Below are 26431 nucleotides of genomic sequence, written 5' to 3'. Positions count from 1 at the left end.
GCACTTTTCACACCAAAGTACGTTCATCTCTAGGAGACAAAACGTGTCTCCTTCCTGAGCGGTATGACGGCTGCGTGGTCCCATGGTGTTTACACTTGCGTACTATTGTTTGTACAGATGAATGTGGTACCTTCAGGCGTTTGGAAATTGCTCGCAAGGATGAACCAGACTTGTGGAGGTCTACACATTTTTTTCTGAGGTCTTAGCTGATTTCTTTTGATTTTCCCATGATGACAAGCAAAGAGGCACTGAGTTTGAAGGTAGGCCTTGAAATACATCCTCAGGTACACCTCCAATTGACTCAAATGATGTCAATTAGCCTACCAGAAGCTTCTAAAGCCATGACATTTTCTGGAAATTTCCAAGCTGTTTAAAGGCACAGTCAACTTAGTGTATGTAACTTCTGACCCACTGGAATTGTGATACAGTGAAATAATCTGTCTGTAAACAATTGTTGGAAAAATGACTTGTGTCATGCACAAGTAGATGTCCTAACCGACTTGCCAAAACTATAGTTTGTTAACAAGAAATGTGTGGAGTGGTTGAAAAACGAGTTTCAATGACTCCAACCTTAATGTATGTAAACTTCCGACTTCAACTGTATAAAGCAAACCAGACCGCACCATTTCTTAATTTTTTTTAATTTACAGATAGCTAGGGGCACGCTCCAACACTTGGATATCATTTACGAATGAAACGTGTTTAGTGAGTCCGCCAGATCAGAGGCAGTAGGGATGACCAGGGATGTTCTCTGTTTAGTGAGTCCTCCAGATCAGAGGCAGTAGGGATGACCAGGGATGTTCTCTGTTTAGTGAGTCCTCCAGATCAGAGGCAGTAGGGATGACCAGGGATGTTCTCTGTTTAGTGAGTCCTCCAGATCAGAGGCAGTAGGGATGACCAGGGATGTTCTCTGTTTAGTGAGTCCTCCAGATCAGAGGCAGTAGGGATGACCAGGGATGTTCTCTGTTTAGGGAGTCCGCCAGATCAGAGGCAGTAGGGATGACCAGGGATGTTCTCTGTTTAGTGAGTCATCCAGATCAGAGGCAGTAGGGATGACCAGGGATGTTCTCTGTTTAGTGAGTCCTCCAGATCAGAGACAGTAGGGATGACCAGGGATGTTCTCTGTTTAGTGAGTCCTCCAGATCAGAGGCAGTAGAGATGACCAGGGATGTTCTCTGTTTAGTGAGTCCGACAGATCAGAGGCAGTAGGGATGACCAGGGATGTTCTCTGTTTAGTGAGTCCTCCAGATCAGAGGCAATAGGGTTGACCAGGGATGTTCTCTGTTTAGTGAGTCCTCCAGATCAGAGGCCGTAGGGATGACCAGGGATGTTCTCTGTTTAGTGAGTCCTCCAGATCAGAGGCAGTAGGGATGACCAGGGATGTTCTCTGTTTAGTGAGTCCGCCAGATCAGAGGCAGTAGGGATGACCAGGGATGTTCTCTGTTTAGTGAGTCCTCCAGATCAGAGGCAGTAGGGATGACCAGGGATGTTCTCTGTTTAGTGAGTCCTCCAGATCAGAGGCAGTAGGGATGACCAGGGATGTTCTCTGTTTAGTGAGTCCTCCAGATCAGAGGCAGTAGGGATGACCAGGGATGTTCTCTGTTTAGTGAGTCCTCCAGATCAGAGGCAGTAGGGATGACCAGGGATGTTCTCTGTTTAGTGAGTCCTCCAGATCAGAGGCAGTAGGGATGACCAGGGATGTTCTCTGTTTAGTGAGTCCTCCAGGTCAGAGGCAGTATATGACCAGGGATGTTCTCTGTTTAGTGAGTCCGCCAGATCAGAGGCAGTAGGGATGACCAGGGATGTTCTCTGTTTAGTGAGTCCGCCAGATCAGAGGCAGTAGGGATGACCAGGGATGTTCTCTGTTTAGTGAGTCCGCCAGATCAGAGGCAGTAGGGATGACCAGGGATGTTCTCTGTTTAGTGAGTCCGCCAGATCAGAGGCAGTAGGGATGACCAGGGATGTTCTCTGTTTAGTGAGTCCTCCAGATCAGAGGCAGTAGGGATGACCAGGGATGTTCTGTGTTTAGTGAGTCCTCCAGATCAGAGGCAGTAGGAATGACCAGGGATGTTCTCTGTTTAGTGAGTCATCCAGATCAGAGGCAGTAGGGATGACCAGGGATGTTCTCTGTTTAGTGAGTCCTCCAGGTCAGAGGCAGTATATGACCAGGGATGTTCTCTGTTTAGTGAGTCCTCTAGATCAGAGGCAGTAGGGATGACCAGGGATGTTCTCTGTTTAGTGAGTCCTCCAGATCAGAGGCAGTAGGGATGACCAGGGATGTTCTGTGTTTAGTGAGTCCTCCAGATCAGAGGCAGTAGGGATGACCAGGGATGTTCTCTGTTTAGTGAGTCATCCAGATCAGAGGCAGTAGGGATGACCAGGGATGTTCTCTGTTTAGTGAGTCCTCCAGATCAGAGGCAGTAGAGATGACCAGGGATGTTCTCTGTTTAGTGAGTCCGACAGATCAGAGGCAGTAGGGATGACCAGGGATGTTCTCTGTTTAGTGAGTCCTCCAGATCAGAGGCAGTAGGGATGACCAGGGATGTTCTCTGTTTAGTGAGTCCTCCAGATCAGAGGCAGTAGGGATGACCAGGGATGTTCTCTGTTTAGTGAGTCCTCCAGATCAGAGGCAGTAGGGATGACCAGGGATGTTCTCTTGATAAGTGTGTGAATTTGACCATTTTCCTGTCCTGCTCAGCATTCAAAATGTAACAAGTACTTTTGGGGGTCAGGGGAAATGTATGGAGTAAAAAGTACATCATTTTCTCTAGAAATGTAGTGAAGTAAGAGTAAAAGTTGTCAAAAATATAAATAGTAAAGTACAGATACCCCAAAAAACTACTTAAGTAGTACTTTCAAGTATTTTTACTTAAGTACTTTACACCACTGGCAAATTGTTATTGCACACCAGCACTTCCCTAACGGAAATATGCAAATAAATGCTAGAACAAGCCAATACAATCTCACAACTACAACACTCTACTCAGCAAATTGGATGCAGTCTATCACAGTGCCATCCGTTTTGTCACCAAAGCCCCATATACTACCCACCACTGCGACCTGTATGCTCTCGTTGGCTGGCCCTCGCTTAATATTCGTCGCCAAACCCACTGGCTCCAGGTCATCTATAAGTCTTTGCTAGGTAAAGCCCCGCCTTATCTCAGCTCACTGGTCACCATAGCAGCACCCACCCATAGCACGCGCTCCAGCAGGTATATTTCACTGGTCACCCCCAAAGCCAACTCCTCCTTCGGCCACCTTTCCTTCCGGTTCTCTGCTGCCAATGACTGGAACGAACTGCAAAAATCACTGAAGCTGGAGACTCATATCTCCCTCACTAGCTTTAAGCATCAGCTGTTAGAGCAGCTCACAGATCCCTGCACCTGCACATAGCCCATCTGTAAACAGCCCACCCAACTATCTCATCCCCATATTGTTATGTATTTATTCATCTCCTTTGCACCCCAGTATCTCTACTTGCACATCATCTTCTGTACATCCTACCATTCCAGTGTTTAATTGCTATATCGTAATTACCTCCCTAATCTTATCACATTTGCACACACTGTATATAGATTTTTTTATATTGTGTTATTGACTGTATGTTTGTTTATTCCATGTGTAACTCTGTGTTGTTGTTTGTGTCGCACTGCTTTGCTTTATCTTGACCAGGTCGCAGTTGCAAATGAGAACTTGTTCTCAACTTGCTTACCTGGTTAAATAAAGGACTTGTTCTCAACTGGCCTACCTGGTTAAATAAAGGACTTGTTCTGAACTAGCCTACCTGGATAAATAAAGGACTTGTTCTCAACTAGCCTACCTGGTTAAATAAAGGACTTGTTCTCAACTAGACTACCTGGATAAATAAAGGACTTGTTCTCAACTAGCCTACCTGGTTAAATAAAGGACTTGTTCTCAACTAGACTACCTGGATAAATAAAGGACTTGTTCTCAACTAGCCTACCTGGATAAATAAAGGTGAAATACAATTTTTTTTTAACTACCCAATGGGCACAATTCAGATGAAAATATTTTCCCGATGCCATATGAATGTCAGATTTTGAAAGTTTTTTTCATCAACGAGGCAGTGCTGTGTCTGCAGGAGGGAATTATAGGTAATCCAGAGGAGGGAAACATTGAAACTGTGTTCGGACTGGGCTTCCCTCCCTGTCTGGGAGGTACGACACACGCACACATTATACACACACTATGGATACACACACACACACACACACACACACACACACACACACACAAAATACTGGACACCAGCTGACTACAAACACATGACATCCAATGAGACAGGTTGCTGTGTGTTTGTGTGAGGCCAGGTACTTTCCAGTTCGTTGATTCCATTGGTGAGGAGCATCTCGTAGCAATGATGAGTCTTTATGAAGATGTTTATGGTAATCAGTTCACGCCCTGCCAGCTGCTATTGGACCATGCGAGGGACCCAACTAGGAAGTTCCACAGGTAACCCCGCCCGCTCCAGCTCACCTCCAACCTTATTGGACGAGCCTCAACACTGCTTGGCTCTCATTGGATGGTTTAGTCAGCGTCCCCATGCAACTGCAGTCTGTTAGTACAGTGGGGCAAAAAAGTATTTAGTCAGCCACCAATTGTGCAAGTTCTCCCACTTAAAAAGATGAGAGAGGCCTGTAATTTTCATCATAGGTACACTTCAACTATGACAGACAAAATGAGAAAAAAAATCCAGAAAATCACATTGTAGGATTTTTTATGAATTTATTTGCAAATTATGGTGGAAAATAAGTATTTGGTCAATAACAAAAGTTTCTCAATACTTTGTTATATACCCTTTGTTGGCAATGACACAGGTCAAACGTTTTCTGTAAGTCTTCACAAGGTTCACACACTGTTGCTGGTATTTTGGCCCATTCCTCCATGCAGATCTCCTCTAGAGCAGTGATGTTTTGGGGCTGTCGCTGGGCAACACGGACTTTCAACTCCCTCCAAAGATTTTCTATGGGGTTGAGATCTGGAGACTGGCTAGGCCACTCCAGGACCTTGAAATGCTTCTTACGAAGCCACTCCTTCGTTCCCGGGCAGTGTGTTTGGGATCATTGTCATGCTGAAAGACCCAGCCACGTTTCATCTTCAATGCCCTTGCTGATGGAAGGAGGTTTTCACTCAAAATCTCACGATACATGGCCCCATTCATTCTTTCCTTTACACGGATCAGTCGTCCTGGTCCCTTTGCAGAAAAACAGCCCCAAAGCATGATGTTTCCACCCCCATGCTTCACAGCAGGTATGGTGTTCTTTGGATGCAACTCAGCATTCTTTGTCCTCCAAACACGACGAGTTGAGTTTTTACCAAAAAGTTCTATTTTGGTTTCATCTGACCATATGACATTCTCCCAATCCTCTTCTGGATCATCCAAATGCTCTCTAGCAAACTTCAGACGGGCCTGGACAAACTTCAGACTGGCTTATGCAGGGGGACACGTCTGGCACTGCAGGATTTGAGTCCCTGGCGGCGTAGTGTGTTACTGATGGTAGGCTTTGTTACTTTGGTCCCAGCTCTCTGCAGGTCATTCACTAGGTCCCCCCGTGTGGTTCTGGGATTTTTGCTCACCGTTCTTGTGATCATTTTGACCCCACGGGGTGAGATCTTGCGTGGAGCCCCAGATCGAGGGAGATTATCAGTGGTCTTGTATGTCTTCCATTTCCTAATAATTGCTCCCACAGTTGATTTCTTCAAACCAAGCTGCTTACCTATTGCAGATTCAGTCTTCCCAGCCTGGTGCAGGTCTACAATTTTGTTTCTGGTGTCCTTTGACAGCTCTTTGGTCTTGGCCATAGTGGAGTTTGGAGTGTGACTGTTTGAGGTTGTGGACAGGTGTCTTTTATACTGATAACAAGTTCAAACAGGTGTCATTAATACAGGTAACGAGTGGAGGACAGAGGAGCCTCTTAAAGAAGAAGTTACAGGTCTGTGAGAGCCAGAAATCTTGCTTGTTTTGTAGGTGACCAAATACTTATTTTCCACCATAATTTGCAAATAAATTCATTAAAAATCCTACAATGTGATTTTCTGGATTCTTTTCCCTAATGTTGTCTGTCATAGTTGACGTGTACCTATGATGAAAATTACAGGCCTCACTCATCTTTTTATGTGAGAGAACTTGCACAATTGGTGGCTGACTAAATACTTTTTTGCCCCACTGTATATCTAATCAGAGAACACCAGGGAGGTTGGGTTTATTAACGCTGTAGACCAGAGAACTCCAGGGAGGTTGGGGTTTATTAACGCTGTAGACCAGAGAACTCCAGGGAGGTTGGGGTTTATTAACGCTGTAGACCAGAGAACTCCAGGGAGGTTGGGGTTTATTAACGCTGTAGACCAGAGAACTCCAGGGAGGTTGGGGTTTATTAACGCTGTAGACCAGAGAACTCCAGGGAGGTTGGGGTTTATTAACGCTGTAGACCAGAGAACTCCAGGGAGGTTGGGTTTATTAACGCTGTAGACCAGAGAACTCCAGGGAGGTTGGGGTTTATTAACGCTGTAGACCAGAGAACTCCAGGGAGGTTGGGGTTTATTAACGCTGTAGACCAGAGAACTCCAGGGAGGTTGGGGTTTATTAACGCTGTAGACCAGAGAACTCCAGGGAGGTTGGGGTTTATTAACGCTGTAGACCAGAGAACTCCAGGGAGGTTGGGGTTTATTAACGCTGTAGACCAGAGAACTCCAGGGAGGTTGGGGTTTATTAACGCTGTAGACCAGAGAACTCCAGGGAGGTTGGGGTTTATTAACGCTGTAGACCAGAGAACTCCAGGGAGGTTGGGGTTTATTAACGCTGTAGACCAGAGAACTCCAGGGAGGTTGGGGTTTATTAACGCTGTAGACCAGAGAACTCCAGGGAGGTTGGGGTTTATTAACGCTGTAGACCAGAGAACTCCAGGGAGGTTGGGTTTATTAACGCTGTAGACCAGAGAACTCCAGGGAGGTTGGGGTTTATTAACGCTGTAGACCAGAGAACTCCAGGGAGGTTGGGGTTTATTAACGCTGTAGACCAGAGAACTCCAGGGAGGTTGGGGTTTATTAACGCTGTAGACCAGAGAACTCCAGGGAGGTTGGGGTTTATTAACGCTGTAGACCAGAGAACTCCAGGGAGGTTGGGGTTTATTAACGCTGTAGACCAGAGAACTCCAGGGAGGTTGGGGTTTATTAACGCTGTAGACCAGAGAACTCCAGGGAGGTTGGGGTTTATTAACGCTGTAGACCAGAGAACTCCAGGGAGGTTGGGGTTTATTAACGCTGTAGACCAGAGAACTCCAGGGAGGTTGGGGTTTATTAACGCTGTAGACCAGAGAACTCCAGGGAGGTTGGGTTTATTAACGCTGTAGATCAGAGAACTCCAGGGAGGTTGGGGTTTATTAACGCTGTAGACCAGAGAACTCCAGGGAGGTTGGGGTTCATTAACGCTGTAGACCAGAGAACTCCAGGGAGGTTGGGGTTTATTAACGCTGTAGACCAGAGAACTCCAGGGAGGTTGGGTTTATTAACGCTGTAGACCAGAGAACTCCAGGGAGGTTGGGGTTCATTAACGCTGTAGACCAGAGAACTCCAGGGAGGTTGGGGTTTATTAACGCTGTAGACCAGAGAACTCCAGGGAGGTTGGGGTTTATTAACGCTGTAGACCAGAGAACTCCAGGGAGGTTGGGGTTTATTAACGCTGTAGACCAGAGAACTCCAGGGAGGTTGGGGTTTATTAACGCTGTAGACCAGAGAACTCCAGGGAGGTTGGGTTTATTAACGCTGTAGACCAGAGAACTCCAGGGAGGTTGGGTTTATTAACGCTGTAGACCAGAGAACTCCAGGGAGGGTGGAGTTTATTAACGCTGTAGACCAGAGAACTCCAGGGAGGTTGGGTTTATTAACGCTGTAGACCAGAGAACTCCAGGGAGGTTGGGGTTTATTAACGCTGTAGACCAGAGAACTCCAGGGAGGTTGGGGTTTATTAACGCTGTAGACCAGAGAACTCCAGGGAGGTTGGGTTTATTAACGCTGTAGACCAGAGAACTCCAGGGAGGTTGGGGTTTATTAACGCTGTAGACCAGAGAACTCCAGGGAGGTTGGGGTTTATTAACGCTGTAGACCAGAGAACTCCAGGGAGGTTGGGGTTTATTAACGCTGTAGACCAGAGAACTCCAGGGAGGTTGGGTTTATTAACGCTGTAGACCAGAGAACTCCAGGGAGGTTGGGGTTTATTAACGCTGTAGACCAGAGAACTCCAGGGAGGTTGGGGTTTATTAACGCTGTAGACCAGAGAACTCCAGGGAGGTTGGGGTTTATTAACGCTGTAGACCAGAGAACTCCAGGGAGGTTTAACGCTGTAGACCAGAGAACTCCAGGGAGGTTGGGGTTTATTAACGCTGTAGACCAGAGAACTCCAGGGAGGTTGGGGTTTATTAACGCTGTAGACCAGAGAACTCCAGGGAGGTTTAACGCTGTAGACCAGAGAACTCCAGGGAGGTTGGGTTTATTAACGCTGTAGACCAGAGAACTCCAGGGAGGTTGGGGTTTATTAACGCTGTAGACCAGAGAACTCCAGGGAGGTTGGGGTTTATTAACGCTGTAGACCAGAGAACTCCAGGGAGGTTTAACGCTGTAGACCAGAGAACTCCAGGGAGGTTGGGGTTTATTAACGCTGTAGACCAGAGAACTCCAGGGAGGTTGGGGTTTATTAACGCTGTAGACCAGAGAACTCCAGGGAGGTTTAACGCTGTAGACCAGAGAACTCCAGGGAGGTTGGGTTTATTAACGCTGTAGACCAGAGAACTCCAGGGAGGTTGGGGTTTATTAACGCTGTAGACCAGAGAACTCCAGGGAGGTTGGGGTTTATTAACGCTGTAGACCAGAGAACTCCAGGGAGGTTGGGTTTATTAACGCTGTAGACCAGAGAACTCCAGGGAGGTTGGGGTTTATTAACGCTGTAGACCAGAGAACTCCAGGGAGGTTGGGGTTTATTAACGCTGTAGACCAGAGAACTCCAGGGAGGTTGGGGTTTATTAACGCTGTAGACCAGAGAACTCCAGGGAGGTTGGGTTTATTAACGCTGTAGACCAGAGAACTCCAGGGAGGTTGGGGTTTATTAACGCTGTAGACCAGAGAACTCCAGGGAGGTTGGGGTTTATTAACGCTGTAGACCAGAGAACTCCAGGGAGGTTGGGGTTTATTAACGCTGTAGACCAGAGAACTCCAGGGAGGTTTAACGCTGTAGACCAGAGAACTCCAGGGAGGTTGGGGTTTATTAACGCTGTAGACCAGAGAACTCCAGGGAGGTTGGGGTTTATTAACGCTGTAGACCAGAGAACTCCAGGGAGGTTTAACGCTGTAGACCAGAGAACTCCAGGGAGGTTGGGTTTATTAACGCTGTAGACCAGAGAACTCCAGGGAGGTTGGGGTTTATTAACGCTGTAGACCAGAGAACTCCAGGGAGGTTGGGGTTCATTAACGCTGTAGACCAGAGAACTCCAGGGAGGTTGGGGTTCATTAACGCTGTAGACCAGAGAACTCCAGGGAGGTTGGGGTTTATTAACGCTGTAGACCAGAGAACTCCAGGGAGGTTGGGGTTTATTAACGCTGTAGACCAGAGAACTCCAGGGAGGTTGGGTTTATTAACGCTGTAGACCAGAGAACTCCAGGGAGGTTGGGGTTTATTAACGCTGTAGACCAGAGAACTCCAGGGAGGTTGGGGTTTATTAACGCTGTAGACCAGAGAACTCCAGGGAGGTTGGGGTTTATTAACGCTGTAGACCAGAGAACTCCAGGGAGGTTGGGGTTTATTAACGCTGTAGACCAGAGAACTCCAGGGAGGTTGGGGTTTATTAACGCTGTAGACCAGAGAACTCCAGGGAGGTTTAACGCTGTAGACCAGAGAACTCCAGGGAGGTTGGGTTTATTAACGCTGTAGACCAGAGAACTCCAGGGAGGTTGGGTTTATTAACGCTGTAGACCAGAGAACTCCAGGGAGGTTGGGGTTTATTAACGCTGTAGACCAGAGAACTCCAGGGAGGTTGGGGTTTATTAACGCTGTAGACCAGAGAACTCCAGGGAGGTTGGGGTTTATTAACGCTGTAGACCAGAGAACTCCAGGGAGGTTGGGGTTTATTAACGCTGTAGACCAGAGAACTCCAGGGAGGTTGGGGTTTATTAACGCTGTAGACCAGAGAACTCCAGGGAGGTTGGGGTTTATTAACGCTGTAGACCAGAGAACTCCAGGGAGGTTGGGGTTTATTAACGCTGTAGACCAGAGAACTCCAGGGAGGTTGGGTTTATTAACGCTGTAGACCAGAGAACTCCAGGGAGGTTGGGTTTATTAACGCTGTAGACCAGAGAACTCCAGGGAGGTTGGGGTTTATTAACGCTGTAGACCAGAGAACTCCAGGGAGGTTTAACGCTGTAGACCAGAGAACTCCAGGGAGGTTGGGGTTTATTAACGCTGTAGACCAGAGAACTCCAGGGAGGTTGGGGTTTATTAACGCTGTAGACCAGAGAACTCCAGGGAGGTTGGGGTTTATTAACGCTGTAGACCAGAGAACTCCAGGGAGGTTGGGGTTTATTAACGCTGTAGACCAGAGAACTCCAGGGAGGTTGGGGTTTATTAACGCTGTAGACCAGAGAACTCCAGGGAGGTTGGGGTTTATTAACGCTGTAGACCAGAGAACTCCAGGGAGGTTGGGGTTTATTAACGCTGTAGACCAGAGAACTCCAGGGAGGGTGGAGTTTATTAACGCTGTAGACCAGAGAACTCCAGGGAGGTTGGGGTTTATTAACGCTGTAGACCAGAGAACTCCAGGGAGGTTGGGGTTTATTAACGCTGTAGACCAGAGAACTCCAGGGAGGTTGGGGTTTATTAACGCTGTAGACCAGAGAACTCCAGGGAGGTTGGGTTTATTAACGCTGTAGACCAGAGAACTCCAGGGAGGTTGGGGTTTATTAACGCTGTAGACCAGAGAACTCCAGGGAGGTTGGGGTTTATTAACGCTGTAGACCAGAGAACTCCAGGGAGGTTGGGGTTCATTAACGCTGTAGACCAGAGAACTCCAGGGAGGTTGGGGTTTATTAACGCTGTAGACCAGAGAACTCCAGGGAGGTTGGGGTTTATTAACGCTGTAGACCAGAGAACTCCAGGGAGGTTGGGGTTTATTAACGCTGTAGACCAGAGAACTCCAGGGAGGTTGGGGTTTATTAACGCTGTAGACCAGAGAACTCCAGGGAGGTTGGGGTTTATTAACGCTGTAGACCAGAGAACTCCAGGGAGGTTGGGGTTTATTAACGCTGTAGACCAGAGAACTCCAGGGAGGTTGGGGTTTATTAACGCTGTAGACCAGAGAACTCCAGGGAGGTTGGGGTTCATTAACGCTGTAGACCAGAGAACTCCAGGGAGGTTGGGGTTTATTAACGCTGTAGACCAGAGAACTCCAGGGAGGTTGGGGTTTATTAACGCTGTAGACCAGAGAACTCCAGGGAGGTTGGGGTTTATTAACGCTGTAGACCAGAGAACTCCAGGGAGGTTGGGGTTCATTAACGCTGTAGACCAGAGAACTCCAGGGAGGTTGGGGTTTATTAACGCTGTAGACCAGAGAACTCCAGGGAGGTTGGGGTTCATTAACGCTGTAGACCAGAGAACTCCAGGGAGGTTGGGGTTTATTAACGCTGTAGACCAGAGAACTCCAGGGAGGTTGGGGTTTATTAACGCTGTAGACCAGAGAACTCCAGGGAGGTTGGGGTTTATTAACGCTGTAGACCAGAGAACTCCAGGGAGGTTGGGGTTTATTAACGCTGTAGACCAGAGAACTCCAGGGAGGTTGGGGTTTATTAACGCTGTAGACCAGAGAACTCCAGGGAGGTTGGGGTTTATTAACGCTGTAGACCAGAGAACTCCAGGGAGGTTGGGGTTTATTAACGCTGTAGACCAGAGAACTCCAGGGAGGTTGAGGTTTATTAACGCTGTAGACCAGAGAACTCCAGGGAGGTTGGGGTTTATTAACGCTGTAGACCAGAGAACTCCAGGGAGGTTGGGGTTTATTAACGCTGTAGACCAGAGAACTCCAGGGAGGTTGGGGTTCATTAACGCTGTAGACCAGAGAACTCCAGGGAGGTTGGGGTTTATTAACGCTGTAGACCAGAGAACTCCAGGGAGGTTGGGGTTTATTAACGCTGTAGACCAGAGAACTCCAGGGAGGTTGGGGTTTATTAACGCTGTAGACCAGAGAACTCCAGGGAGGTTGGGGTTTATTAACGCTGTAGACCAGAGAACTCCAGGGAGGTTGGGGTTTATTAACGCTGTAGACCAGAGAACTCCAGGGAGGTTGGGGTTTATTAACGCTGTAGACCAGAGAACTCCAGGGAGGTTGGGGTTTATTAACGCTGTAGACCAGAGAACTCCAGGGAGGTTGGGGTTTATTAACGCTGTAGACCAGAGAACTCCAGGGAGGTTGGGGTTTATTAACGCTGTAGACCAGAGAACTCCAGGGAGGTTGGGGTTCATTAACGCTGTAGACCAGAGAACTCCAGGGAGGTTGGGGTTTATTAACGCTGTAGACCAGAGAACTCCAGGGAGGTTGGGGTTTATTAACGCTGTAGACCAGAGAACTCCAGGGAGGTTGGGGTTTATTAACGCTGTAGACCAGAGAACTCCAGGGAGGTTGGGGTTCATTAACGCTGTAGACCAGAGAACTCCAGGGAGGTTGGGGTTTATTAACGCTGTAGACCAGAGAACTCCAGGGAGGTTGGGGTTTATTAACGCTGTAGACCAGAGAACTCCAGGGAGGTTGGGGTTTATTAACGCTGTAGACCAGAGAACTCCAGGGAGGTTTAACGCTGTAGACCAGAGAACTCCAGGGAGGTTGGGGTTTATTAACGCTGTAGACCAGAGAACTCCAGGGAGGTTGGGGTTTATTAACGCTGTAGACCAGAGAACTCCAGGGAGGTTGGGGTTTATTAACGCTGTAGACCAGAGAACTCCAGGGAGGTTGGGGTTTATTAACGCTGTAGACCAGAGAACTCCAGGGAGGTTGGGGTTTATTAACGCTGTAGACCAGAGAACTCCAGGGAGGTTGGGGTTTATTAACGCTGTAGACCAGAGAACTCCAGGGAGGTTGGGGTTTATTAACGCTGTAGACCAGAGAACTCCAGGGAGGTTGGGGTTTATTAACGCTGTAGACCAGAGAACTCCAGGGAGGTTGGGGTTTATTAACGCTGTAGACCAGAGAACTCCAGGGAGGTTGGGGTTTATTAACGCTGTAGACCAGAGAACTCCAGGGAGGTTGGGGTTTATTAACGCTGTAGACCAGAGAACTCCAGGGAGGTTGGGGTTCATTAACGCTGTAGACCAGAGAACTCCAGGGAGGTTGGGGTTTATTAACGCTGTAGACCAGAGAACTCCAGGGAGGTTGGGGTTTATTAACGCTGTAGACCAGAGAACTCCAGGGAGGTTGGGGTTTATTAACGCTGTAGACCAGAGAACTCCAGGGAGGTTGGGGTTCATTAACGCTGTAGACCAGAGAACTCCAGGGAGGTTGGGGTTTATTAACGCTGTAGACCAGAGAACTCCAGGGAGGTTGGGGTTTATTAACGCTGTAGACCAGAGAACTCCAGGGAGGTTGGGGTTTATTAACGCTGTAGACCAGAGAACTCCAGGGAGGTTTAACGCTGTAGACCAGAGAACTCCAGGGAGGTTGGGGTTTATTAACGCTGTAGACCAGAGAACTCCAGGGAGGTTGGGGTTTATTAACGCTGTAGACCAGAGAACTCCAGGGAGGTTGGGGTTTATTAACGCTGTAGACCAGAGAACTCCAGGGAGGTTGGGGTTTATTAACGCTGTAGACCAGAGAACTCCAGGGAGGTTGGGGTTTATTAACGCTGTAGACCAGAGAACTCCACAACCTCCTCTGTGTGTGTGTGTGTGTGTGTGTGTGTGTGTGTGTGTGTGTGTGTGTGTGTGTGTGTGTGTGTGTGTCTGTGTGTGTGTGTGTGTGTGTGTGTGTGTGTGTGTCAGACAAATCAAGTGCTCAGTTGAGAGGTTATTTAATTTTCTATTGATCATAGACATCCTGAAGACCTCATTAGACATTATGTTTCAAGGTGTTCAGACCTCATTAGACATTATGTTTCAAGGTGTTCAGACCTCATTAGACATTATGTTTCAAGGTGTTCAGACCTCATTAGACATTATGTTTCAAGGTGTTCAGACCTCATTAGACATTATGTTTCAAGGTGTTCAGACCTCATTAGACATTATGTTTCAAGGTGCTCAGACCTCATTAGACATTATGTTTCAAGGTGTTCAGACCTCATTAGACATTATGTTTCAAGGTGTTCAGACCTCATTAGACATTATGTTTCAAGGTGTTCAGACCTCATTAGACATTATGTTTCAAGGTGCTCAGACCTCATTAGACATTATGTTTCAAGGTGTTCAGACCTCATTAGACATTATGTTTCAAGGTGCTCAGACCTCATTAGACATTATGTTTCAAGGTGTTCAGACCTCATTAGACATTATGTTTCAAGGTGCTCAGACCTCATTAGACATTATGTTTCAAGGTGCTCAGACCTCATTAGACATTATGTTTCAAGGTGCTCAGACCTCATTAGACATTATGTTTCAAGGTGCTCAGACCTCATTAGACATTATGTTTCAAGGTGCTCAGACCTCATTAGACATTATGTTTCAAGGTGCTCAGATCTCATTAGACATTATGTTTCAAGGTGCTCAGATCTCATTAGACATTATGTTTCAAGGTGTTCAGACCTCATTAGACATTATGTTTCAAGGTGCTCAGATCTCATTAGACATTATGTTTCAAGGTGCTCAGACCTCATTAGACATTATGTTTCAAGGTGTTCAGACCTCATTAGACATTATGTTTCAAGGTGCTCAGACCTCATTAGACATTATGTTTCAAGGTGTTCAGACCTCATTAGACATTATGTTTCAAGGTGCTCAGACCTCATTAGACATTATGTTTCAAGGTGTTCAGACCTCATTAGACATTATGTTTCAAGGTGTTCAGACCTCATTAGACATTATGTTTCAAGGTGCTCAGACCTCATTAGACATTATGTTTCAAGGTGCTCAGACCTCATTAGACATTATGTTTCAAGGTGTTCAGACCTCATTAGACATTATGTTTCAAGGTGCTCAGACCTCATTAGACATTATGTTTCAAGGTGTTCAGACCTCATTAGACATTATGTTTCAAGGTGTTCAGACCTCATTAGACATTATGTTTCAAGGTGCTCAGACCTCATTAGACATTATGTTTCAAGGTGTTCAGACCTCATTAGACATTATGTTTCAAGGTGTTCAGACCTCATTAGACATTATGTTTCAAGGTGTTCAGACCTCATTAGACATTATGTTTCAAGGTGTTCAGACCTCATTAGACATTATGTTTCAAGGTGCTCAGACCTCATTAGACATTATGTTTCAAGGTGTTCAGACCTCATTAGACATTATCTTTCAAGGTGTTCAGACCTCATTAGACATTATGTTTCAAGGTGCTCAGACCTCATTAGACATTATGTTTCAAGGTGTTCAGACCTCATTAGACATTATGTTTCAAGGTGCTCAGACCTCATTAGACATTATGTTTCAAGGTGCTCAGACCTCATTAGACATTATGTTTCAAGGTGCTCAGACCTCATTAGACATTATGTTTCAAGGTGCTCAGACCTCATTAGACATTATGTTTCAAGGTGTTCAGACCTCATTAGACATTATGTTTCAAGGTGCTCAGACCTCATTAGACATTATGTTTCAAGGTGCTCAGACCTCATTAGACATTATGTTTCAAGGTGCTCAGACCTCATTAGACATTATGTTTCAAGGTGTTCAGACCTCATTAGACATTATGTTTCAAGGTGCTCAGACCTCATTAGACATTATGTTTCAAGGTGTTCAGACCTCATTAGACATTATGTTTCAAGGTGTTCAGACCTCATTAGACATTATGTTTCAAGGTGCTCAGACCTCATTAGACATTATGTTTCAAGGTGTTCAGACCTCATTAGACATTATGTTAAAGGTGCTCAGACCTCATTAGACATTATGTTTCAAGGTGCTCAGACCTCATTAGACATTATGTTTCAAGGTGTTCAGACCTCATTAGACATTATGTTTCAAGGTGTTCAGACCTCATTAGACATTATGTTTCAAGGTGTTCAGACCTCATTAGACATTATGTTTCAAGGTGCTCAGACCTCATTAGACATTATGTTTCAAGGTGTTCAGACCTCATTAGACATTATGTTTCAAGGTGTTCAGACCTCATTAGACATTATGTTTCAAGGTGTTCAGACCTCATTAGACATTATGTTTCAAGGTGCTCAGACCTCATTAGACATTATGTTTCAAGGTGCTCAGACCTCATTAGACATTATGTTTCAAGGTGTTCAGACCTCATTAGACATTATGTTTCAAGGTGCTCAGACCTCATTAGACATTATGTTAAAGGTGTTCAGACCTCATTAGACATTATGTTTCAAGGTGCTCAGACCTCATTAGACATTATGTTTCAAGGTGCTCAGACCTCATTAGACATTATGTTTCAAGGTGCTCAGACCTCATTAGACATTATGTTTCAAGGTGCTCAGACCTCATTAGACATTATGTTTCAAGGTGCTCAGACCTCATTAGACATTATGTTTCAAGGTGCTCAGACCTCATTAGACATTATGTTTCAAGGTGTTCAGACCTCATTAGACATTATGTTTCAAGGTGTTCAGACCTCATTAGACATTATGTTTCAAGGTGCTCAGACCTCATTAGACATTATGTTTCAAGGTGCTCAGACCTCATTAGACATTATGTTTCAAGGTGTTCAGACCTCATTAGACATTATGTTTCAAGGTGCTCAGACCTCATTAGACATTATGTTAAAGGTGTTCAGACCTCATTAGACATTATGTTTCAAGGTGCTCAGACCTCATTAGACATTATGTTTCAAGGTGCTCAGACCTCATTAGACATTATGTTTCAAGGTGCTCAGACCTCATTAGACATTATGTTTCAAGGTGCTCAGACCTCATTAGACATTATGTTTCAAGGTGCTCAGACCTCATTAGACATTATGTTTCAAGGTGCTCAGACCTCATTAGACATTATGTTTCAAGGTGTTCAGACCTCATTAGACATTATGTTAAAGGTGTTCAGACCTCATTAGACATTATGTTTCAAGGTGCTCAGACCTCATTAGACATTATGTTAAAGGTGTTCAGACCTCATTAGACATTATGTTTCAAGGTGCTCAGACCTCATTAGACATTATGTTTCAAGGTGCTCAGACCTCATTAGACATTATGTTTCAAGGTGCTCAGACCTCATTAGACATTATGTTAAAGGTGTTCAGACCTCATTAGACATTATGTTAAAGGTGTTCAGACCTCATTAGACATTATGTTTCAAGGTGCTCAGACCTCATTAGACATTATGTTTCAAGGTGTTCAGACCTCATTAGACATTATGTTTCAAGGTGTTCAGACCTCATTAGACATTATGTTTCAAGGTGCTCAGACCTCATTAGACATTATGTTTCAAGGTGCTCAGACCTCATTAGACATTATGTTAAAGGTGTTCAGACCTCATTAGACATTATGTTAAAGGTGCTCAGACCTCATTAGACATTATGTTAAAGGTGTTCTATGCAACATGTACTCAGCTATTTAATGTTGAAGCCATCTTAAATTATTATTTTCTTAGAGCACCTTTAACACCATCATCATCATCATCATCATCACTATCATCACCATCATCATCATCATCATCATCACTACAATCCCTGGTTAAACACCACCATCATCATCACCATCATCATCATCATCATCATCATCACTACAATCCCTGGTTAAACACCACCATCATCATCATCATCATCATCATCATCACTACAATCCCTGGTTAAACACCATCATCACTAGTAAAGAGACTAACACCAGCCCTTACCATAGCAAATCACCATAGCAACCCCCTGTAGCAGCCAGAACTTAGTTAACTCTACAGTTTGCAGTTACTGCAGGACCACGTTCAGTTGCAGATAGAAATGCCATGAACAGAGCTGATGTTAAATCCTTATTCTACATGTCAAAGGCATATTTGGTCTACAAAGGCTATTTCTATCTGAAGGTTCCAAAACAAAAGTTTAAGTTCAAGGTTAAGTTTAAACATCAGCCAATTAAAAATGGTTGATGTAGTGTCATGTGACAGAATGCTACATTGTAGCTGGTCTCATCAGATAACCTGGCACACGTTAGCCCTATGCTAACCTCACCAGATGACAGATTATTTCCTGGAACAAATTCCTCATCAGCCTATCAAAGACCTTTAGGGCTGGATTCAATCAGATCGCATTAGAGCTGTCAAATCCAGGCTATTGGGCAACACAACCATTTTAACCGAAATCTCCTCGCTATTTCAGGTTTAATAAATGAGTCTGTCAATTTGAACTAAGCAAGATACTGTAGTAAATTGTTCATTTTACATATTGCCTAGCCTACTGTAGCTAAGCAAACCATGGCAAAGTTGAATTACAAATCAGAAACGCAGATTGTATATAGTAGTCTAGGCCTAATGAAATGACAAGTCAATCATGCAGACAGGCCTAGCTATTATCCATGTATAACAGTTTGTATAACAGTTGGCAGAGAATAAGGCTCAATTGACAGAAAATATATATTTTTTTTCTTCCCCCCAGTTCATCCAAGTATTTCTCGGCGGAGAGATTTTGATATCCTCTGTCCAAATTCATCACTCAAACTCTCCTGTCTGACTCATCTATTAAAACATAAGTTCCTTTATTACCTTCGCGTTAGAACACAGGAATTGTTATTTTGATGGAAAACCACATTTCGCTTCTTATGTCGCTACAAATGACGTCGCCATTCCCTTCTTAATTCACTCAAAAACGTTAAGGAAGGGTTGAGGATCGCAAGAGCTGCTTCTCACCGATTTGATGACTCCAACGATCTGATTGAATCTAGGCCTTAAACTTGTTCTCCACAAACCAAAGGCATTCTGTAATAGGTTGACTGGCCAGCAGAGGGACACATGTTAACCTTGAATATAGAGATTTAAAATGCTCTGACTAGCACACTTCTCAAATCACCCTCCAAGTGGCAGTATAGAGTCCCTATCTCTCCTCCAATCAATAAGAAGGCACACAGCAGCCGGGGTTCATCCAATCGGAAGGTACACAGCATCTGATTCAACCAATAAGAAGGGACATGTAGGATGTCTCTACGGTAACCAAACGCTGCAGGCGGGAAATAAACGCCTGAGCGGTTTTTCCTTGTTTCTGGTCCTGACGAGAAAAACATTTTACTGTCGGGAGGTTCTCTCTTCTGTGCTGTTCAACCAATCCAGTCAATGTGGAGGAGGAGTTAAGATGGAGTGTCGCCTTGTTAACGTCCTAAAGTGGAAGTCATGTCACAGGCTGCCCAATGAGGGAGCTGCCCAATGAGGGAGCTTCCCAATGAGGGAGCTGCCCAATGAGGGAGCTGCCCACCGAGGGAGCAGCCCACCGAGGGAGCTGCCCAATGAGGGAGCTGCCCAATGAGGGAGCTGCCCAATGAGGGAGCTGCCCAATGAGGGAGCAGCCCACCGAGGGAGCTGCCCAATGAGGGAGCTGCCCAATGAGGGAGCTGCCCAATGAGGGAGCAGCCCAATGAGGGAGCAGCCCACCGAGGGTGACTACAGCGAACAAGACAGAAAGTACAGTACTTCATTAAAATGGCAAACCTTGCCTTTGTCCTTTACGTAGATCGCACAGGAGGTTGGTGGCTTCTTAATTGGGGAGGATGGGCTCGTGGTAATGGCTGCAGTGGAATGCTAGCAAGTACATCAAACACATGGTTTCCGTTCCAAGCCATTATTATGAGCCGTCCTCCAATCAGCTGCCTCCTCTGGTGTGATAAACACCTTGTGACGGTGTTAAATCTTGGGCCTCCAGCCCTGTATGAACTGTGTGATCCGTTAAATCTTGGGCCTCCAGCCCTGTATGAACTGTGTGATCTGTTAAATCTTGGGCCTCCAGCCCTGTATGAACTGTGTGATCTGTTAAATCTTGGGCCTCCAGCCCTGTATGAACTGTGTGATCTGTTAAATCTTGGGCCTCCAGCCCTGTATGAACTGTGTGATCTGTTAAATCTTGGGCCTCCAGCCCTGTATGAACTGTGTGATCCGTTAAATCTTGGGCCTCCAGCCCTGTATGAACTGTGTGATCCGTTAAATCTTGGGCCTCCAGCCCTGTATGAACTGTGTGATCCGTTAAATCTTGGGCCTCCAGCCCTGTATGAACTGTGTGATCCGTTAAATCTTGGGCCTCCAGCCCTGTATGAACTGTGTGATCCGTTAAATCTTGGGCCTCCAGCCCTGTATGAACTGTGTGATCCGTTAAATCTTGGGCCTCCAGCCCTGTATGAACTGTGTGATCCGTTAAATCTTGGGCCTCCAGCCCTGTATGAACTGTGTGATCTTGGTGACATGCAAACGGCTGAGATGGAAGTCATGTGACAGGGTCTCCTCGTCGAGCTGAACCAGGAGGCTCCCGTCAACGCGCTCTCTCTGGAACACGCCCACCGCTGCCTCTGATAGGCCAATGAACCTCAGACTGGCAGACACCTCCTCCAATGAGAGGGCAGACAGGTCAGTGGGCGGGCGCCAGGCAGGGTCACTAGGCGGAGTCGACCCCTCGCATGTCCCGCCTCCCTCGGCGCCTCTAGAGAGCTCTGCTGTCTGATTGGCTGGTACAGGCTCTGGGGAGGGGCAGGGGGAGGGACTAGGGCGGTTAAAGGGGTTCAGTGCTCCGAAGGGAGCGAATCGACTCTGAGGGGGCGGAAGCCTCAGCCGGGAGAAGGAAGAGGAATTATAGCTCCACGGCTCCACCCAGGTGGCCTGCGCTGGCTGGGGATTGGCCAAGCTGTCAGCAGGGAGAGCAGGGATTGGCTCAGGGCTGATGTGGGAGGGGTCAGTCCAGGAACATGGATAACAGTAGATAGACGAGTCTGGAGGAGAGACAGAACAACTAGAGAAAGATGGAAAGAGAGAGAGGGAAGGATGAGAGAAAGGGATATGGTTAGTCTCTGTCTGTCTGTCTGTCTGTCTGTCTGTCTGTCTGTCTGTGTGTCTGTCTGTCTGTCTGTCTGTCTGTCTGTCTGTCTGTCTGTCTGTCTGTCTGTCTGTCTGTGTGTGTGTGTGTGTGTGTGTGTGTGTGTTTCTGTGTGTCTGTCTGTGTGTGTGTGTGTGTGTGTCTGTTGGGTGGTCCAGAGGAGTAATAGGAGAGATGTGTGTGTGTGTGGGTGTCTGTCTGTCTGTCTGTCTGTCTGTCTGTCTGTCTGTCTGTCTGTCTGTCTGTCTGTCTGTGTGTGTGTGTGTGTGTGTGTGTGTGTCTGTCTGTGTGGGTGTGTCTGTCTGTCTGTCTGTCTGTCTGTCTGTCTGTCTGTCTGTCTGTCTGTCTGTGTGTGTGTGTGTGTGTGTGTGTGTGTGTGTCTGTCTGTCTGTCTGTCTGTCTGTCTGTCTGTCTGTCTGTCTGTCTGTCTGTGTCTGTCTGTGTCTGTCTGTGTGTGTGTGTGTGTGTGTGTGTGTGTGTGTGTGTGTGTGTGTACCTGTTGGGTGGTCCAGAGGAGTAATAGGAGAGATGTGTCTGTGGGAAGCGGGGCGGGACCGGTGGACTGGGGGTGGGGCTTGGACAGGAAGGGGAGGAGTCTCCTTTACAGCATCGAGGAGGAACTGGAGGAGCGATCAGGAACCTGCACTCTTCTCTCACCTACACACACACACACACACACACACACACACACACACACACACACACACACACACACACACACACACACACACACACACACACACACACACACACACACACACACAATTACACAATCACACACAGAGTGGTTTCTATAGAGTCTATAGAATTTCCAGAGGAATGTGCAATAATACAGGAGTGTGTGTGTGTGTGTGTATGTGTGTGGGTGGGTGTGTCTGTGTGGGTGTGTGTGTTGGCATACTGGTAAATTTCACTCTCGACCTTTCACTCCTGATACACACTCTTCAGCACACAAACTGCATTGTTGGTTAAGGGCTTGTAAGTAAGCATTTCACAGTAAGGTCTACACTTGTTGTATTCGGCGCATGTTAAAAATAAAATTTGAAACACACAGGGTGTGTGTGACCAATTCCAGGAAGTGTGTATCAATAATTCAGTCTCATCCTGAGTTTAACAACCAAATGGGGGGGAGGGAGAGAGGAGAGAGAGGAGAGAGGAGAGAGAGAGAGACATTTTGATACAAAGCCTGCTTTAGCATGAAGATGGATTGAGGGCATTTCTGACACAAAGCCTGCTTTAGCATGAAGATGGATAGAGGGCTTTACTGACAAAGCCTGATTTAGCATGAAGATGGATTGAGGGCATTTCTGACACAAAGCCTGGTTTAGCATGAACAGGGCCATTAAGGGTTTCCACCATTTTGAAGTTTAATCTTCTACTTCTGACAGTCGGTAAACAAACTGTGTTGTCTGAACAAGTATTAAGGTGTTGTCTGAAAAGGTATAATGACAAGGTTGGTGATTTACTGCCCCCTGGAGGGTGTTGTCTGAACAGGTATAAAGACAAGGTTGGTGATTTACTGCCCCCTGGAGGGTGAAGTCTGAACAGGTATAAATACAAGGTTGGTGATTTACTGCCCCCTGGAGGGTGATGTCTGAACAGGTATAAATACAAGGTTGGTGATTTACTGCCCCCTGGAGGGTGATGTCTGAACAGGTATAAACTAAACCTAAGCACGGGAAGCATAGAAATAGCACACACAGAACAGATACGCCTTTTCTTAGACTTGCTTTCTATGTGAATTTGGTCAGATCGCCCAAAAAGTGACATATTGCAGCTTTAATAGTTCTCTCCTCCTACCGAGGCTCCGGCCGAGGATAATCCTGTGCTTCCTGCTACACCCTCCTGTTGTTTTCTCTGAGGAGAAAAGTACGTTTAAAAACGATACGCAAGTCATCTTTTTATCCATAAAATGTCTGGCACAACTATTAAAAAAAAAAAAAAAAATTACACAACACATATAAATGTGATTCCATCATTTGTAAACATCATTTGGGCCTCCCTGGCGGTGTCACAGCTGGCAGGACCGGGTGCACCACCCGTGGAGGGTTTGGCAGGACCGGGTGCACCACCCGTGGAGGGTTTGGCAGGACCGGGAGCACCACCCGTGGAGGGTTTGGCAGGACCGGGTGCACCACCCGTGGAGGGTTTGGCAGGACCGGGAGCACCACCCGTGGAGGGTTTGGCAGGACCGGGAGCACCACCCGTGGAGGGTTTGGCAGGACCGGGAGCACCACCCGTGGAGGGTTTGGCAGGACCGGGTGCACCACCCGTGGAGGGTTTGGAAGACCGGGTGCACCACCCGTGGAGGGTTTGGCAGACGAACGATGTTTCCTCTGATACGTTGGTTCAAATCAAATCAAATTTATTTGTCACATGGTTAGCAGGTGTTATTGGTCACATGGTTAGCAGATGTTATTGGTCCATACACATGGTTAGCAGGTGTTATTGGTCACATGGTTAGCAGATGTTATTGGTCACATGGTTAGCAGGTGTTATTGGTCACATGGTTAGCAGATGTTATTGGTTACATGGTTAGCAGGTGTTATTGGTCCATACACATGGTTAGCACGTGTTATTGGTCACATGGTTAGCAGGTGTTATTGGTCACATGGTTAGCAGGTGTTATTGGTCACATGGTTAGCAGATGTTATTGGTCACATGGTTAGCAGGTGTTATTGGTCACATGGTTAGCAGATGTTATTGGTCCATACACATGGTTAGCAGGTGTTATTGGTCACATGGTTAGCAGGTGTTATTGGTCCATACACATGGTTAGCAGGTGTTATTGGTCACATGGTTAGCAGATGTTATTGGTCCATACACATGGTTAGCAGATGTTATTGGTCACATGGTTAGCAGGTGTTATTGGTCACATGGTTAGCAGATGTTGTTGGTCACATGGTTAGCAGGTGTTATTGGTCCATAACACATGGTTAGCAGATGTTATTGGTCCATACACAAGGGTTAGCAGATGTTATTGGTCACATGGTTAGCAGGTGTTAATGCGAGTGTAGTGAAATGCTTGTGCTTCTAGTTCCGACCGTGCAGTAATATCTAACAAGTAATCTACCAATTCCACAACAACTACCTCATACACACAAGTGTAAAGGTATGAATACGAATATGTACATAAAAATATATAAATGAGTGATGGCCGAACGGCATCGGCAAGATGCAGTAGATGGTATAGAGTACAGTATATACATATGAGATGAGCAATGTAGGGTATGAGAACATTATATAAAGCGGCATTGTTTATAAGGTGGCTAGTGATACATTACATCAAGCTGCAGTAGATAGAGTACAGTATATACACATGAGATGAGTAATGTAGGTTATGGTTGACTTCCGGGTTAAGAAGAAGCACGGCTTGGTGGAGCATGCCTCGGAGGACACGTCCCGATCTTCACCTCTACCGAGTCCGCTGGGGAGTTTCCGCACTGAGGCAAGGTCGTAACTACCAATTCGATAACAAGTAAATAGGGTAAAACTATTGAATAAACAAATAGTAAACATAATTTGATTGATGATGTGCTAATGTAGGAGTCATTTCATACAATCACAATAGTTTCCGCTCCTCGATTACCTTTGACCTTAATCAAAAGGAGGAGAGGACGCGAGGAGTCGAGCAAAACAATTAATGACCTGAATCGCCTTCATTCATTGGCTGATCCCTCCTAATGACCTGAATCGCCTTCATTCATTGGCTGATCCCTCCTAATGACCTGAATCTCCTTCATTCATTGGCTGATCCCTCCTAATGACCCGAATCTCCTTCATTCATTGGCTGATCCCTCCTAATGACCTGAATCTCCTTCATTCATTGGCTGATCCCTCCTAATGACCCGAATCTCCTTCATTCATTGGCTGATCCCTCCTAATGACCTGAATCTCCTTCATTCATTGGCTGATCCCTCCTAATGACCTGAATCGCCTTCATTCATTGGCTGATCCCTCCTAATGACCTGAATCGCCTTCATTCATTGGCTGATCCCTCCTAATGACCTGAATCTCCTTCATTCATTGGCTGATCCCTCCTAATGACCCGAATCGCCTTCATTCATTGGCTGATCCCTCCTAATGACCTGAATCGCCTTCATTCATTGGCTGATCCCTCCTAATGACCTGAATCGCCTTCATTCATTGGCTGATCCCTCCTAATGACCTGAATCTCCTTCATTCATTGGCTGATCCCTCCTAATGACCCGAATCTCCTTCATTCATTGGCTGATCCCTCCTAATGACCCGAATCTCCTTCATTCTCCTAATGACCTGGATGGAATTCTGTTCTTCCTTAACCTATAGGATGTCCCACCCAGTGGACTACTTACAAACGGAGACATCCCTCATTGGTGCTGCCCATGCTGTCACAGATAGGAGAGGTGCTCTCTAGGTATCTCTATGGTATAGATAGGAGTGGTGCTCTCTAGGTATCTCTATGGTATAGATAGGAGAGGTGCTCTCTAGGTATCTCTATGGTATAGATAGGAGAGGTGCTCTCTAGGTATCTCTATGGTATAGATAGGAGAGGTGCTCTCTAGGTATCTCTATGGTATAGATAGGAGAGGTGCTCTCTAGGTATCTCTATGGTATAGATAGGAGAGGTGCTCTCTAGGTATCTCTATGGTATAGATAGGAGAGGTACTCTCTAGGTATCTCTATGGTATAGATAGGAGAGGTGCTCTCTAGGTATCTCTATGATGTAGATAGGCGAGGTGCTCTCTAGGTATCTCTATGATGTAGATAGGCGAGGTGCTCTCTAGGTATCTCTATGATGTAGATAGGCGAGGTGCTCTCTAGGTATCTCTATGGTATAGATAGGAGAGGTGCTCTCTAGGTATCTCTATGGTATAGATAGGAGAGGTGCTCTCTAGGTATCTCTATGATGTAGATAGGCGAGGTGCTCTCTAGGTATCTCTATGATGTAGATAGGAGAGGTGCTCTCTAGGTATCTCTATGATGTAGATAGGCGAGGTGCTCTCTAGGTATCTCTATGATGTAGATAGGCGAGGTGCTCTCTAGGTATCTCTATGATGTAGATAGGCGAGGTGCTCTCTAGGTATCTCTATGGTATAGATAGGAGAGGTGCTCTCTAGGTATCTCTATGGTGTAGATAGGCGAGCTACTATCTATGATGTAGATAGGCGAGCTACTATCTATGATGTAGATAGGCGAGGTACTCTCTAGGTATCTCTATGATGTAGATAGGCGAGCTACTATCTATGATGTAGATAGGCGAGCTACTATCTATGATGTAGATAGGCGAGGTGACTCTCTAGGTATCTCTATGA

General features: G+C 46.0%; 1 protein-coding gene across 1 annotated transcript in view; it reads right to left on the bottom strand.

The window, feature by feature from the left end:
* Positions 1 to 17484: 17484 nt before the first annotated feature.
* Positions 17485 to 26431, bottom strand: part of garem2 (GRB2 associated regulator of MAPK1 subtype 2) — a 73542-nt gene continuing 64595 nt past the window's right edge. The window contains exons 7-8 of the mRNA XM_082977165.1: positions 21634 to 21794; positions 17485 to 21053 (exon numbers count right to left, since the gene is read on the bottom strand). Coding sequence (XP_082833291.1) covers positions 20465 to 21053; positions 21634 to 21794 — 750 coding nt within the window. The 3' untranslated portion in view covers positions 17485 to 20464. The remainder of the gene's footprint in view (positions 21054 to 21633; positions 21795 to 26431) is intronic.

The sequence above is a fragment of the Salmo salar genome, chromosome 06, assembly GCF_965601325.2.
Source record: "Salmo salar chromosome 06, fSalSal1, whole genome shotgun sequence".
NCBI lineage: Eukaryota > Metazoa > Chordata > Actinopteri > Salmoniformes > Salmonidae > Salmo > Salmo salar.
This window is presented reverse-complemented; position numbering and strand designations above follow the sequence as displayed.